Source organism: Coturnix japonica, chromosome 5 (genome assembly GCF_054131305.1).
Source record: "Coturnix japonica strain WE chromosome 5, WE-NBRP24, whole genome shotgun sequence".
Taxonomy (NCBI): Eukaryota; Metazoa; Chordata; class Aves; order Galliformes; family Phasianidae; genus Coturnix; species Coturnix japonica.
The window spans coordinates 14,485,218-14,502,615 of NC_140667.1; the positions used below are offsets into that span (position 1 = coordinate 14,485,218).

A 17,398-nucleotide genomic window follows, 5' to 3' on the forward strand; every position below is an offset into this window, starting at 1 on the left:
ATAGAATTTGTGAGAAAAAGAAAACCCAATAATTAAAAACCATAAATGTAGTCGGCTTCTGGGTGGTTTTGATTGTTTGTTTGTTTTTCAGTGTGGCCATTTTCAAAAGTAAAACTCATCTAGATTATTTCTAAGATCAGAGCTCTATATTAGCTGAATGCATCGGGCGGCAAAAGTTCACAGCTTTCCGGTACCTTTTGGACATGGCTGTTTAAGAACGGTATTAATTCATTTATGCAACGTAGCTTGTCAAAGGGTAGCACTGAAAATGTTACGCATTAAGAGCACTGAGTGTTTCACATGCTGGCTGGAGATGCCTCTGCCAGCGTGCCAGAGCAAGAACCAAAACAGAGCTAGCTGCAACCGACAGAAAGCGGAAAAACATTAGAAAACAACAGCAAAATACTTCCTATCCACCTCCCGAGCGCTCTCAGACTGTGTTAAAGGCAGGCGCGCAGACTGCCTGTTTAATAATAACAGCTCTGGCTAACAAAAAAGCAACTCCAGAAAAAATTACAGAGTTTGAATTCTTTCTGCTGAGTAGAGGGAAAACAGCACCTATTGGAAACAGTGAGATGTGAAGAGGGCCAGAATAATTTACGCTGGCATTCGGTAGTTAACATTAAGCACAGAAGGTCATCTGTTAACGACATACAGGTTTGAGCGGCTGCTGACTGCAGGGAGGTGTGTTACTCATATGACCACATCGTGCCTCCCCTCCTCCTCTCCAAAGGCTGATCAAAGAGCAGAGATTCCAAATTGTGAAGCAATTTTTTCCAAGGGGAGCATCTGGGGTGCTGGCACGTTTCAGCGTGCGTTATGCTGCAGCTCAGGAATTGCGTCCAGGTCTGCCACATGGTTGGGCTCATGTTGGACACACAGACCGAGCTGCTGGGCTCCCCAGCTGCTCGGCCCTTCCGCTCATTATCCAGGCTCAAGCGCTAATGCCCTCGCATCAATTGCTGACGGGGTCCTCCACGAGCACAACGAGAGCTCCCTGCACCGATGGGGTTGTGATGCTGAAAAGAAAATGGATGTCTGCTTTCCTCCATATCTAATTCGTTTGGCATACATTTGCATGCTGGCCATAGCACCGTTCACGTTACAACTCCCATTTGTGAGCCACAGACCATTTGCCGGTCAAAGTTGGCGAGTGTGCATGCGTGTGCTTGTGTGGATGGAGGGAAATCCAAGGTTGTGCGAGACAAACTGCATGTAGAAATAGCGAGAAGAAAGAACAAACACAACAGGCAGCAGCCACAATTGTGTGTGTGGACGAAGGGCACAAAGAATGGCTGCACCTTTTAAGACTGCTGGAGGCGCATGGGGACACATTCAGGAGGGGGTGGGAGGCAACCACAGGCGCAAGCCATTTCTGAACACTGATTACATGGGTAAATTGTTTGTTCCACTGTATCACAAAGAGAAGGAGCATTATTTTTCATGCCACAGCTGTTTTGAATAAGAATAGGAATAAACTTAGCCATCCTCCTCATGTTACTTACCGCTAATTATGGCATATATTTACATCTATAAAACAGTGAAATTTGGGGGACATAATTTAATGCCCCTTTATTGTGTAGATCCCTTTATTCCATACCGCATTTGAATTTCAAAAATGTTTAGGACTTCAAAGCATCTTTAAAAGCTTGCCCTAATTATAATATGCATGACTTTCGACGACTCCTAGTTTGCATTGCAGATTCCTGCAAATAGAGGCATTCGTTTCAAACATCAATTAATATCATCCACACATCTTCAGATGAGCTCGAGTTTTTCAGAGTTTCACTGGGCTCTAACCTAAGCTTCCCTCAGTTTGAAGAATAGTTCGAGCTCTTGCAAATACTTAAAATATTACGTCAGTTGCTCAGAATGGTGGAAAGCCTGAAAGTGCAATATTAATTTATATCAGCTGCCTTTTTTCACGTGTCTCTACTTTGAAAATGTTCCTCTGCCTTTTAGTTATATTTGTTTCTCATGTCTACGCCCAGAGCTGCAGAAATCAGTTTAGTCTCGGCAGAGAGCACCTGTCAGTGTCAAGACACACAAAATCCACGGCCGCGGCACCGGAAGTTGTGCTCACACTGGCACCGAGGATCCCAGCAGAGGCACGGAGCCCGCTGCGTGAGCCCTGCGGGCAACAGAAGTCGTGCAGTCAGACAGCAGGGCAAAATGCGAGAGAGTAACAATCATCTAAAACAGAAGACGAATTTAATCTTGGCTGCAACGTACAGGTATGCACTGATGAATTAGTGTTAAAAGCTCTCAGTAAAAAGTGGCTACCGGATCAGCTAGTGCTGGATAACACTAGTTATAGACTCCAATTAAGTCCCACAGCAGTTCCTGTGCCGGTGGAGATGCACGTGACAAAATAATAGCGGAGTCGGACTGAAGGTGCTTGTTGCTGGAGACGCGTATCGTGAACTTTGTGCGAGAGAAAATGGAGAGCTGTGGACAGAGCACTGGGGGCTGAGAAGGCAGGGCCAGCGATCATGCTTTAAGAAGCATTTCAGGATAACGCTGGAGGCGTATGTACAGCATTTACTTTTGCAGGAGGCCCAGGTGTATTATTTAGTGTTAGATAATTCATGAATAGTGGCAGATAAGCATTTTAAACAATTAGAAAACTATGTGAGTAGAACTTTCGCCAATAAAAGAATCTAACAGGGGCAACGTATGTTATCTCAGCTTTCAGATATGCTGATGACAATTACAAAGATCAGAAAACTTGGGGGTTTTTCCACAAGTCATCGTAACACCTTAAACAAAAACCAGGCAAAGAGCACGTTGACTTAAGATTAGATGACACAGATCATACCTGCTTATCTTACACTGATCGGGATCATTTCGCTTCTGACAATGACAGTGTGAACAGAAAGGCTGTGCACTCACCCTGCATGCAGGCAAAGGTTCCGCTAAACTCTCTGAATTCCTTGCCAGTTTTCTAGATTACTTTCCCACTTACTTAAGAACATTTACTTTTGTTTTCATTTTATATCCCTGTAATCTCCAGTTTCATATCACTGTCATATCACACAAACTTCCCATGTTATATTGTCGGTGTGTTGTTCCTTATTTACTCACTGCACTGAGTGCATAATATAGTAAGTACAAGTCCAACTAATTCCCAGTGACTGCCTGGCACAAGCAGAACATTCAATGCATTCAAGGTACAAGAAAAAAAGACCTAGGAACTGCTGAGCAGGGTGGTGGGCTTGGTCATTTGGGTGACGTAAATGGAGAAATTTCCTCCTTTCACACCTCCTGCAGGTAGGTAGGAAAAGGCCTTAAAGTGCGACATCCAGATGTGTCACCAGGACTGAGGCCAGAAGCCTTCCCATTCCCAGCATCAGGCTGTACCTCACAGGAGATACAATCAGAGCGAACCATTAAGCCTCCGCACAGCAAAACAATTTGGCTTCATACTTAATACATGTAATGCTTTGCAACGTCAACTCCAAAGTTACCAAATGTCTTCTTGCAAGATCTCAGACCCTCCCCTCCCACTCTGTAATCAAACCTTATTAATTCTATCATGGGAAAAACTGAAAGGCAACCGTGCTGCCGAGAACCCTCGAGAAGAGCTACGTGGGGAAAGAGCAAGAGGAATATTCTTCCCAGCTACCAGAGTTAAGCTACTTTGTGCCTCGGTCATTTCTCAGCGCGAACGTTCCTTTCTGGTCTCCCTGTTTCCCATCCTTCTTTTGCACACTAGATTTAATGTCTAAACAAAACATCCTCTCTGTCACCTCCAGGGACAGGCTGACCTTTCTTTAAATCTGTTTACAGGCTCACCATCCCTTCTGGCATCACATCCGCACCTTTGCTTTCACACTTCCACAAGCAACAACATCCAACCGCTTTCCTGCGCCGGTTTCCCTTGACTCTTTTCACTGATAGTCCTCGGTTTTCTTTTCCTGAGCCCCCTTGCAGTGCTTTCCCACCTGTGTTATTTACCCAGTACAACTCTGTATTCCTCTTTTACTCACATTAAAACCAAAACCCACCGAAGCCCAGACTGTTACTGAACACTGGCTTACACCGACAAGCAAACCGTCAGTGGCTAAAAAATAGCAATAAAGGGAGAAGACAACAAAAACGATGGCAAGTGAGAAACAGCTAATCAAAGGGAGAGGGGAAATACTGTGAATAAGCAATGAACAGAACCTGGGAGAAGTTGAACTTTTCAGAGTAGGAGGTGGTAGTGGACGAGATGCAGACAACGGATACTGCTTCAGAAGTGGATACTGAATTTAAAAGAAAGGACAAGAATACAGAATTTAATCTATTTTAACATTAATAAACTGGAAATTACAATCAGGGTCCAAAGGACTGTCAACAACCTTTGTCGGATACAAACTGGTAACAGATTTCTGTTTCAGAACAGTTTCTAAAGGCTCCCCTCCAAAATGGCAAATGTCTTTTTTTTTTTTTTTTTTCCCAGAAGAAATGTCACATTGGGGTGAAAGAAATTAAATGAAAGACAGTGAGCTGACAGTTTAGGATCTAATTCTCACGACTCACCACAGCCATCTTCTGTTTTTCTTATATATATGTTTCTAGCTGTGGGGGCACTGGTGTGAAGTCTACTCCTAGAAGAGCATTCACCATCAGGCTTGCTATACCCGAATGCTGCCCCCGGCACCCTCCCTCTGCCTTTGCACGCCCAATGAGAAAGAAAATCCACTGGCCTATTTTAAGGCCATGGCTTAGGAAGGCATTCCCATCACTTTCTTAATATATAACTCAGCAGGATGTTTAGCACTGTGCGTTTTTTAATCTCTACATTACACAAAATTGTATTAAAAGACTGTGAAGTTGGAAGGCACCGTGAGGTTAGGAAATGCTGGACTGAAGTTTCCCACACATCCTTACTGCTGAACTGCATCATGGAGTCTTTACTTACGTGACTGCACACTCGCCCACTGAGCAGCTACACAATATTTTTCATTATTGTCATTATTCGCTGTGTCAAAGTCCCTGCCTCCCGCACGCTACTCAGAACCTGTGCTGAACTTTAGAATTGTTAAAATTCTCATAATGGTATACATATATTTTTTAAAAATAGACACCAGTGAGTTTGATTTCTTTACGATGACCCAAGGTAAAGGGACAGCATCACTGTGATGCCGTGAAACTGATTTAAGAGGGTTAAAGCTGAGCAATGCTTGTAGGAGATCGACCATAGAAAGCTGGTACGCTGAACTTATTGGCCACGAGTACAACACTGACCTGAATGATACAAGGAAGTTCTCCACTGGTTTTAGATACATCTTTGAGCATTCAGCCCTCCTGAAAATCAATTTCCACACGGAGAAGCAACGTACTGCACATCGGTGAATACAGCACCGGTCTTTGCTGCTTCCATGCCCGATGTAGTCTAAGGCTTACAACCATAGAATCAATTGAGTTGAAAGAAACCCCTGAAGGCCCTCAAGTCCAACTGCCCTGTGATGAGAGGACATCCACAGCTAGATCAGGCTGGTCATTCTCATGCAACTGAGAACAGACAGGTGGGGTGAGGTTCACTGTGCCAGTGGCTTTCGCAAGTATTTTATTGAGCAAAGTGGGTTGGTGAGATGATGGGCCTCAGTTCAAGCCCAAGTTTTGCAAGGAAACGAACTCAGTGGTTATAGACAATAATTCCAACTGCTGTCTCTCTGCCGCCATATTTCTTTTGTCCTTACGCTTGTCCTGCTCCCAGCTCTCACACAGGCATCTCTGCTGTGTGCTGTCATCCTACAATCCCCCGCAGACTCCTTACCCCAGATGCTCCCGCTTCCCACTCCTTATCCCTTTTTAACTCTACGCTCTCACCTGCCTTTTGCAGGCTCCCGGTTTCTGGTGTCTTGCAGCTTCCAGTTCACCGCTACCACCTGCTTCTGGACTCTGCTCAGCCGGCCCTCAAACACTCAGTTTGTAGCTCCCATTTCTAGTTTTAAGCTCCATAATTTTCTCCATGTATTTCTCCTGTGCTGCAGCACAGCTCCCACTCAGTGGTTTCTCTCTTCTGCACCCAGATCTGCGAGAAGAGTCTCCCTCATTCTCAGTTCCCATATTTGGTGCCACAGAAACTATTGGCAGCACGTGAAGTCTAGGGTACGTACAGATTGGACAGTATTTCAGATCACAAAGACAAACTTCAACAGAGAAAGACCAATACCATAAGCAGTGCTTCCAGATCCACCTTTTCTAATGTCAGCACCAAACCTCTCCACTCTGTAATTAGTCCCTGAATGTGCCCCTTTCACTGAGGCTTTAAAAAACAAAATCTGTTATGAAGAAGAGCCTATCACAAACAAACAACAAACTGATGCAAAGGAAAAGTGTAAGCATAAATAAGGTCTGTCCTATTGAGATTTGGTGATCCTTTCAGATGAACAAATGCAACAAATTAGGTCTGGTATATCAGTGAAATTTACTAAAACTAGACCAATATATTTTGCAACATCTCAGCTTTCCATTCAAATTCTGATTTCATTCCTGCCTGAAACGAGCAGAGACATAGAATTGTTGGAGCAGAGTCCCACAGCTTGCTAACAAACAGGCAAGGGGGAAGCGGATGCACTCTAGCAATCAAAACACATGTTAAGAAAAACCCTGTAACTCTCACAAGCTCAGAACCGGCCCAAAGTATGCTTGAACCAAGTCCTTCGTGGTCCTATTTGCTAAGTGCAGACTGATCCTGGTATTATGCGCATTTGACAAGAGTTCTACATCAGAAACAGTAAAAGCAGTCTCTATTTCATTGCTTCGCTGCTTGTTCTCAGACCACTAGATGGCAGTTCCCCATTTACAAACAAGTGCTCACTTACCTGTTTGCTCCTGTTCAGCAGCTGTGTCGAGCGCAGCTGAGGCACGCATCTGCCCCCGCATGTCATCTGCGACACAGACTTGTGGAGCTACCAACGAGAGTGGCTCTGGGACAGCACCCTACCAGAAGGATACACAGCTTATCTACGCTCTTAGACAAGAGAAGACACCTCCAAGTGCACCCCGAAGCTAAGCACTAAACAAAGGCCAAGCTGCCAAGAAAGGCTCTCGGTGTCAAGGTCTTACTCACCCAGAATTTTACGAGGAAGAAAGCGTTCTGGGGCCCCTTCCCAAACAGCTCCTTTAGACCGCCCTTCTTTTCAGGAAATTTGTCATAAATCTGACGAATGTCCACCGATTCAAGCAACGGGTCGCTGTAAGAATGGTTTGCGTGTCCAATGTGTACGAAGAGGTGTTTATTGTACTGCAAAAAAGAAACAGGAAAATCAGCGCTGTACAAAAAGAACAGAGGTTTATTAGGCCACAGGTCTGCGTGTGTTCCTGCCGAGGGAAGCGCGCTTTGATGGACTCAATGACTCGCACGTTACTCCTGGGACTCTGATTTTCTGCAGTATGCTTTCCATGAAGAACTTCAGTGATTGTGAAATAGCCCCTAGTGAGCAAGGGTCAGCTTCAAAACCCCACGGCCCTTCTGCACGCCACCAAACATGGCCATCTTCCAGGGAATAATTTACAATGAAAGACCGAATGGCAGCAAGGTGCTGAAGAGCCCACTGCAGGGCATAATCAGATGAATATGCACTGGAGGAAAGCCTCTTTCTGCGGCTTTGAGCCATGCTTTTTAACGACCCAAGTCCTTCAAACCCAGATTTCTGCTACCGTCCCAACAGCCTGCACCTACACACTTCTTGCTTGTCTACCGAGAAGAAACAATGACAAAACTCAACCTATAGCATACACTAACAGCACTTAAATAGGAGTTTCTTTAAATCTTGGGATGACAATCGCAAGAAGGCCAAACACTCACCGTTGCTGATACTGTATGAGCAGAACTCGCCATACACCCTCCAGTGTTTTGACCTAAGTACTAAAAGAAGCCAACCTTCACCTAGGGAGCCCTAGGGAGTGAGTGCCACAGACCACTCTCTGCGCCAAAATATGCACTCTGCTTCCATTTCCCCATTTCTTAACCTCATCTCCCTGCAACTCATCGCTCACCTCCTCAGGCCAGGAGAGCCCAAGACAGCTCCCACTCAGACCAATGTGCTCTTTTGGGTGCTAGCAGCATCACGCAAGCAGACTGAAGGAGCTGCAGAGCAGTGAGATTAAAACTGATTTTAAACACGCAGGTCACAAAAGATTTTTCTAACTCAATTAAAGCAAAACTGATATGCTGTCAATGAACATACTTGAAAACTCTGTCATATCCAACAGATGCTGTATATACGGGGCAATTCCCAATTGGTAAGCACAAATAAATTATTTAAAACCCCAAAGCAGACCTCATTTAGGCTATTTTGTTTACAACATACCTGCTGAACGAACAAATTGAAATGACAAATCTAAATTAATTGCACATCCTCTCATAGCCTTCCTTCAGTGTGAGCGGGGCCTTTCCTAGCAGATGCCCAAGGCTCTGGGGACAAGGAAACGGACTGGCAACATTTCTGTACTTAGGAAATTGTAATCTCTTTGACAACCTTCAAGCACAGTGCAATCTGAATTCAGAATCAGGGAACACTTACCTGTTTGTGGTAAAAAGCATAACGGTAAAATCTATGCTTTTTACAGAGTCAGGTGGTCCCTCTCGTGAAAGAAAAAATGGAAAGTGTAACAGCATGCAAAGGTGTTTGCACATGCAAGTCTTGAACTCAGTGTATCAGACACATGAGCACCATTTGCATGGATTTTCCTTGCAGGCTTCCCTCAAAATAATGCCGTCTCAGTTTCCCTTATGCACAGAGAACTTGCCCAGTGTGTCCCGGAGAGTCAGAGATGGTCTGAATAAGCAGTTTCCACCATAGAAACACACATGGCAGAGAAATAAACGTATGGATGAGAGCTAAATGTGTGTGTGCAGGAGGGAGCGTGCCCTGGTTAGCTTCACAAGTTGATCATTTACACAAGGACCCAGGAAATCATTGGTCTGGCTGGTAAACACGAGAGGTTATCACAGCAGTGTCTGCAGTCAGAGGCAGCATTTTACTTTGCTCAGTAGTGGAAAAAGTGAACTTAGGAAACCCTTCAGCTTGGAAAAAAAAAACCAAAAAACCAAGAAAAGCAAACTAATATGAGAAGGAACCACGTCTCCAGTTTCTATTTTTTGACACACATTAAGCTGGCAGCACTGTGACTGAACGACAAAAAGCCAGACTGGATGTTTTTTGCTTCCTACAGAATAACTTTGATCAAAACCTTTGCTTAGGACACTGAACCAAAAGGCCATGGTGTCCCACGCCTCAGGGCTCCAGAAGCATGCTCCTGTTGCTCTTCTAGGCTAGCGGGAGCAACATGTAGGCACAGGGGTGTGGGATGAGTCACCTAACATGGCTGCTGATGGACGCCCTGTTTGACCAAGGCACAGGGAGAGCACTTCAGCCTTCCATGAGAAACAAAGCCAAAACATTCCTCCCTTCCCTGCAAACTTAATCTGCCCAGGAGAGCTCTCCCTGGGGATGGGCACTTCTGCTCTCTCTCACTCAGAATAAGGGCTGGCGCAGCAAAACTTGCTCAGTATCTAAATGTCAATAAAAGAAATCCTGTGTAGAGGAACACGGAACAGTCTTGAGAAGTCTTTATGCTGTTTAAATACAAAAGCAGAGCTGAAGGCAGCTGTAAAGCTACCACAGTTGTCTGCTGAGCTCGCCAAAGTACCAGATGCTGCTGCAGCAACATTTCTGTGCGGGTACAGTGGGACAGATGGTATGACATCACCTGACAACATTCCTAGGACGGAAATGTTTATTTTGACATTGCAATGTGTGATTATTTTCTCCTTCTGTTGCTGCAATTCCTATAGTAAGTACAGTCATTACTAACCTAATTAAATGTGGCACATTTCTACAAACTAATGAACGATACTGTATTAGGAGCAGGGCAAAAGGGTACTGAAATGTCCCTGTAGTTCTCATACATACTTCACAGTGGGAATCTGTGTGTAAATAGAAGCAAAGAGGCTAAGCTGCATGCCTATATTTACCAGCCCATTATGTCTGAAAAGCTTAAAAATGTCCTCAGTATCATCAGAATCCACCACTGTCTCAGACTCCCTATTCCAGTCATGGAGGCACATCAGGTGTGGAGAAATTTGCTCATGCCACAGCATCGGAAGGGTTTGCATCCAGCAGCGAGGCAGCAATGTGCTTCAGCTGCTGTCAACCGCCATAGGTCAGATCCTGTGTTTTCTGAGGATAAAAACTCCATAAAAATGCACAAAGAATGTTTGCAGCTACTCTGTCTGCAGCGTCTGCATTACACAACATGCCCTGGAGATGGCTGCCTCTTACTGAGCTCCCTTCCTTAAAAAATTCCAACTATCCAAAGAATGCAGTAAAGCCATGAAATATGACTGTTGTCAAATAATACCACGAGAAAAATTATAATCCACTTAGGAATTTAAAAGAACCGAGACAAATTGCCGGTGGCAGAGATTTAGCTGGAGTAGAACAAAGACGAATTACCTCCACTTGTTCTATCCACCAGTGCGTGTATCTGTAACACCTCCTCCCCAGTTCTGCACTTATACACCAAGGCAACAGCCAGCCCTGTCTGTGAAACAGAAGTTTTGCGGGCAGCTGAGCAGGATGTAGCCTAAGGACAGCAGCTCTCTGAGGCTGAAAGGAGAGGTACCGGTGCTGCTCAAGTGCCGGGCCCCGTGCATCGATCCTGGTCTGCCCCGTCTCAAAGCCCATGGCCTGCACAGCACTGCACTACTGAAGGAGGGGGCCAGGCAATGCAGACTGATTAGAAAGCAGTCAATGTGCTGCTGTCACCCGCAGCCTGCCCTCCACAGTGATGCTGTCTCGCTCTATCTTGTACATCTGACACTCTTTAATTTCCTGCTGGTGTAAGAAAGTCACTCGCTCTGCCAACAGTTCTCATTTCTACCAAAACACCGGTAAGCGGATATTTAATCGCCACTGCTGCTGTCCTCCACTGAAGCAGACTGGGACTTGTATTTATAATGCTCTCATCCTATAACCGGAGACTTCACCAAGTCCCGCTGTTGGGGATTTTAGCACTTTCATGACCATCCCATGCTCATGTGTTATGACACAATGCACAGTCTCTCCTGTTTCTTGAGGACCTCCACCCACCATCTGAGCTTCCTGTCTGTCTCTGCTCAGGGTTCAATCAGGAATGAGCCCTAAGAAAAGTCCTTAGACAGCTTTCTAGTTGCAGAAATAGAGAGGCAGGAGCTGAGCAGGGCAGAACCCTGCTGGGGAGGCAGCACAGCCCCCAGCCCGACACAGTACTGCTGCCCAGCACTTCACACGCTCTGCCACAGGCGTCCCAGTGTGCAGCCGGGACTTGCTGGCGGGCAAAGCGCTCACAGATCATCTGCTTTCCTGCAGCACTGCAGATGCAGCCTCCTATTCTGGCCTGCTTGATCCGAGACCCCACGGTCCCAGATCCACAAGTGCTGAGAGCTCAGATGGGAAAATTACAGCTGAATATAGGAAGCTCTCAATAATGCTCAGTATTTGGAAAAATCAGGCTCGTGACAAAACAAAGTGGACCCTCAAAATCAGAGGCCCATTCATTCTTTTGCACCTGAACTTCTTGGTTTGTCAGATGTCAGCAAGAGTGCCCGTCAATTTCAGAGACGACTGCACCGATACATCTGTGAAATGCAGATGGAGGAAATTGTTAATTCTCTTGGGAGGAGAGTTTAGATATTGCTCAGCAAGCACGGCACAGGGCCACGCATTTCAACAACAGAAGAAAACAAACTGCTGAATAGCAGCTCATCAAAGAAGGGCCGCTGCATCATCACAGAATGAGGGAGGAGAAAAGGAGCACGTGAGCACATAATGACATGATACCCGAGGACAAACATGTTATGGAGATGGAGGTGTGCTGCACCGCACCGCACAGCCCTTCCATCTTCTAAACTTGGACTCCACAACGTTCGTCCAAGTGTGCCTTTGCTTCCTCTTTCTTTCACAGTGATGCTAACTGAGGACTTCGCTATGGCCAAAATGCTGAGCTGCTTTCTGTACACTTTATGGGGAATCAAGAAAGGACAAACAATGCCTTTAATGATGGAGATTGTTCAAAGGTAGACGGTTTCTTTTGAAAAGACCTCACTGATTTTTCATCACTTAGGTGGTTTGATTAACTTAGGTGGATTTTACTGCATCTGACTAATGATGGTGGGCTGCTTTTACAGCCCTCTCGCAACTGCTTTCACTTTCTGCTTCTCAGGCATATTTCTCTCCGGGCTCACAAAGCCCCTTTACAACAACAATAAAACCTGAATGAAAACATCAAGAATATTTCATTTCTTCACCACTTTTCAAAACACGTTTTGAAGAAATGTGGACCTACCAAATTTCCTTCCAGGCCTAAGATAGAAAGCTGCCTGAAGTGCATGAGGCAGTGAGAATCCTTGAAGAGGCAGAGAGAAGAGGGGCTTCATTCTAGGAGGTGGCACGGTATTTTCCTGGTTTGGAAGTAGGTGTGAATGAACCTTCGAGAAATTGGAATTATTTTCCTTTCAGCATTGGAGTCTCTGAATGCTGTATCTATCTGTGTACCAGCCTTCTGTTTGTACACACAGTTTGTATATTTGGGGAACGTGGGCATATTCGGAGTAGGCATCTGTCCTAAAATTTCACAGAACTACTACAGTACAAATAGAAAGCTTCCCTTAAATAAAATCTGCCCTGAAAAAGCATCAGGTTGCATGAATTTATCAACCCTGGAGAGCATACTTACATAGGGCTGGCAACAAAAAGGAACACGAATCCTTGGATGTACCAGTCAGCTCCTAAGCACTATTTAAGAACTGTGATTGAGCACAAAATGCCACAAAAGGGAAATACAGCTTGACATTTATAAACTGAATTGATTTTCATGTTAGAGAAGGAGCAATCTTACCCATCCTTAGCTGCAGATTCTGTATTCCAAGATTCTGCAACTGTGCCATCTTACGCCCTTCCAGATGATCCTCCGCCACGCAGACTTACAGTGAGGGATGTTTATTGTTCCCTCCCTGTATTTTTGTCTTTTGCAAATGGAGCAATTTTGTAGCTAGGCAAGGGAAGGAAGTCAACAGCCCCCAAGAAGTGACAGGGCTCTCTGAAGCATGTTTCTGACCCATGAGAATGCCCACCTGGAATTAACGTAACTACCTGACATCAAGAGGCTTTTGTACTTCTAACCCTCAATTGCCATTGGAAGAACCCCAGAAATGCTTAATGCCCTACTCCTATGATGAATTCTCTGTGGGTGGGCCTTTATGTCCATTGAAGTCGTCAGGAGTCAGCATGGGCAGACATCTGAATCTGTAATTGCTGTACAGGAACACAGGCTGCAAGAGGCCTCCTAGGGTCATCAAGCCCTGGCCTGAGGTCACATTTTAAGGAGGAATCGGTCTATTTGTCCTCACCACTATCAGCCTTTCTGACCTGGTTTTCAGAGGAAGGAAGGAGGAACTGTCATGCCCCTTCTTCACCCCCCCCAAGCAAAACATTAGAAATTTCTTTGATCAAAAGAATACTTAACTGGAGCTAAATAATGATGGTGAAGCACACCAGCAGCCCAAGGACAGCAGTCAGGCAGAATCAGCCGCATGCCCACTGCGCAGCCCTCAGCACCCGGCGGCACGTGCAGAGCAGGGATAGAGAATGATACACGCTGGAGTTTATCCATGAAAGACAACAGAATTGTCTTTGTGTTGCATTTTTGCAGCATTGTAGCATGTGATTCTGAGTCTTTAAAAACAAGTCTGGGTACTTCCATGCTTCTGCCTCTCTCCTACCCCTCCTGCATTTCCCAAATGTGCTCTGCAGTAGTTATGCTTGCAAGCTGGGACAAGCACCGGTGGGCCTCTCTGCACCCTCCGGAATTCCAAATAACACGAGCTTACTCCAAAAAAGGCTTCACAGCAGCTATGAGGCTATGTAGGCTAACTGTGTTTCAGGCCCTCATCCCTTATCCACTGCCTTCCCACAGCCTACACCCACAGGAAATCTGAGAAGCTCCTGTGCCCAGCAGCACTGCCACAGGCACTGGCAGAACTGTAACTCGGATGCACTGAGCTGCCATTCACCCACATGCAGTGCATGCTGCACCCTGTCTGCCAACACACTCCAGGCATGCATGCAGTATCCCCAGGCAGAGCAGTCTGGGTACAGCAGGGATCAGGGGTCAGCAGGGCACACTGCATGGCACCCAGCCACAGGTGTTTGGTTTGGCTGCCCAAAGGGAAACCTGGATGCTGCCTTCCCTGGATCAGACATACAAACCCTGCCTGGTTGAGGGTTTGTATAAGGACTCAGGCAGAGAAGGTGCTCCTTCACTGCCTGAGCCCTTATACACTTCTGATACTGAGAGTCAGGGTGACTGTGGCTGCAGCCCGCCCTGTGCAGCCCAGAGGACCTGGACTGCCTGACAGCTTAGGCTGATCCCTGGTTGCTCCCAGGCAGCAGTGGGATCTCAGTGAAGCTGTGCAGCAGCAACGCACCCAGCAAGAGCTGAGCCAACAGTACCTGCTGGCAGACACCGCCTTCCTCAGCACTAACTGAGCCTGGCCAAACGGGACACTCAGCAGCCCTGCACACTGCCACATATTTAGTGTATGAATAGCTGAGATATGGCATATTTCCGTTGGGGTGTTTCTCTGCCAGGAGCATTCCTCTGTTGTAGGGTTTCTGGGCTATGTCTCCAGCCTCCATTATGCAGGGTAAACACTCCCTGGATAACACCTCTGGCCAGGGCCCATAAAAGCTATGGTTTCCAGTACTTAATTACAAAGAGCAAGCGATAACTTCTCTCTGCTCCAAGCTACTGTATTTTACCAGGCATCTGAACAAGAATGACCTGTCTATATCACCCATTCATGACAGTATTTGCTTTTCAGAAGTTATCTCAATAAAAATTCTCAGCTTCGAGCTGAAAGAAGCTCTTTTGATTTTTTTTGTGACACAGTAGAAACTGTGCTAGGCTACTCACAAATGTCTGTGGTAAATATGTGATGATGAATATCAAGGTTCATGGCTAACTGGCATAAATAAAACGTTACAGCCAACTACATAAACAACCCCTGCAGGTACAGTATAAAGAATTATAAACCAAAACCTTCCTTGAAAAAAAAAAAAAGAAATGAAAAAGAAGCTCAAACTAAAAAAACCCCTTAGACTGGATCCTAAGGCACGAAATCAAGCAAGATCCAATGACCACATGTTTGGAAAGGTAATCTCGAGAAAAGCAAAAAAGAAAAAAAGAAGCAATGCAGACAAATGCTGTGTACTAGGAAGGCTTGAACCCAAAGGAACTATCCCCAGAACACCCAGAGGATGGACCCTAACATCAGTTCTGTAAAGGGCCGTGCATAATTCTAAGCAAGTCCTTGATTTTGTTTCTGCTAGGAAATAGATTAAATTGTAACTTACAGTTAGGCACTGAACCGCTGCCAAAAACATGATGCAATTTGGTACAGCTGCTAAAGTAGGTTAACAGTGAGGCACGGCAAACCGTGCCTGCTCTCAGACAGGCCTCTCTCTTCAGCAAATGGAGAAAGAGGGCAAGAAAGGATAATGTGGTACCACCAAGAAAGGAGTATTACGTTGAGCAGTAGGGAACACAGCAATACCAGGTGTGCATTCCACCGGGCTTAGCCCTGGAAAGCACACTCCGAGTGGGAAGGAACTGAGGAAAGCCAAAGCTGAGTGGACACGAGGGCAGCACTTACTGATTCGGGATCCCTCTGCTGTTCAAGGAAAGCTGAAAACTCCACCAGCCTGAGCTTGGTCGTACCGATCGATCGGCCCTGCCACGCAGGGACCGACGGAGCTGGAGCTGACGTAGGCTCAAATCCTAAAGCAAAAGAACAACCATTTTCATCAAGCAGCTGATCATTCCTCAGTTAGTACTTTTTGAATTAAAATTATAACCAGGTAGCTCATTGGTCACTTACATTCATTTTAACAAATAATGAATGAAAATAAGGACAACACAGAAAAACACACAGAAAAAGAGGTCCCATCCAACAAGCTAAAAACAGTACAAATAAAAGGTTCGCCCCACTGTTTGCTTTAGGTTGTAACTCACTGCAGAATTTTTGTTAAAATTATAGACTGGATTTTAGAGATTTACAGATATTTCACGCAGACCTCATGCTGACCCCTGCCTGCAAACAAGCAGGGGAATTACTGCCTCAGGAGTCAGGAGAACTGGCCTCCATTTCTGGCTCCTAATGTGCCACACGTTACGAGTAAATCACCTCTCTTTCTGCCTATTTCTTCTGCCACTCTCAATCCCTCTCTCCCATCTAGTGTATGTGCCTTCCAAGGCAGGAACCGTTTCTTACTATGTATTTGCACATTGGGTCCTTAGCTTCTTTTGGAGCTTTTAGGCATCATTATATTACAGATAATAATAAATAATTACTGTAGAGAGCTGAATCATACTCTAAAAAGAAAGTTTTAAATTGATAATAAAGAGGGAATGACATGCTCTAGATAGAGAAGGGATGTTAGCCACCATCTCTAATTCACCTCAAGAGAATGAATAAATGCTATCTCCTGCTCCTCATCGTGGAAAATTAGATGAGAAGAAAACAAAACGGTAAAGGAGGAAGAGAAAAGTTGCAGCTGGAAGGCAGAAGCTGATCCTGAGAGACACACAAGAAAGGTTAGAAAACCACGAAAATCCAGAGCAGGGTTGAGAACCAGGGAAAGGTCACAGATAATTTGTGTCCATATCTCTTATTGAGTTTGGGAGCTGGATCCAACCCTCAGATTTACACAAAGAGGGTCTGAGGCTCGTGTGAATCAAGGAATTACAACAACAACCAGTCATATGTGAACGGGAACTCTAATGAAGCAAATGCATGAGTTCTGACTGATGAGAAATACTAACAATGCCATTCTGAAAGAAAACACAGAAGATAAAAGAAGATTGAAGTGTCTGACAGTCACAAGTATTGAATAGCAGGAAGTTAGAAACAACACACAGTATGAGGGGAGCCAGAAAACTGCAGCTGAGAGTCAGAAGCGTGGTGTAGTTTGGCAGAGGAAGCGTAAAGTTGGTTGTCACCTGCAAAGAAATAATTCTCTTTCCTGGTGTTAGGTGTGAAACCAACTTTGGGAAAAGAAGAATGGAAGTAGCCATGGAAAGGGCACCACCAGTATAAGCAATGGAAATCAGAGTAGGCATTAAGCACCTAACAAAGGGGTATCAGGCAGCGCTTAACCTTTGGGAGGAGAAGAGTTACCAGTAACAGACACACAGACTAAGGGTACACACAATTTCTGAACAGTTTTTAGCCTCAATTAAAAATAAATGGAGACTTATTATTATAGCTATTAAAATACATACATGCATCCTACTATTCATTTTTTGCAATGCATTGTGCTGCAGTATGAAACATGGGCTAGAGATCACGCATCACAGCAAC

General features: G+C 45.2%; 1 protein-coding gene across 13 annotated transcripts in view; it reads right to left on the reverse strand.

Moving 5' to 3' along the window:
- The window catches only part of TEAD1 (TEA domain transcription factor 1), a 140,577-nt gene that overhangs the window by 13,114 nt on the left and 110,065 nt on the right, over nucleotides 1–17,398 (reverse strand). For all 13 annotated transcript variants that reach the window (XM_085550118.1, XM_085550117.1, XM_015863965.3 and 10 more), the window contains 2 exons: nucleotides 15,692–15,816; nucleotides 7,064–7,237 (listed from right to left, as the gene is read on the reverse strand). In XM_085550118.1, coding sequence (XP_085406244.1) covers nucleotides 7,064–7,237; nucleotides 15,692–15,816 — 299 coding nt within the window. The remainder of the gene's footprint in view (nucleotides 1–7,063; nucleotides 7,238–15,691; nucleotides 15,817–17,398) is intronic.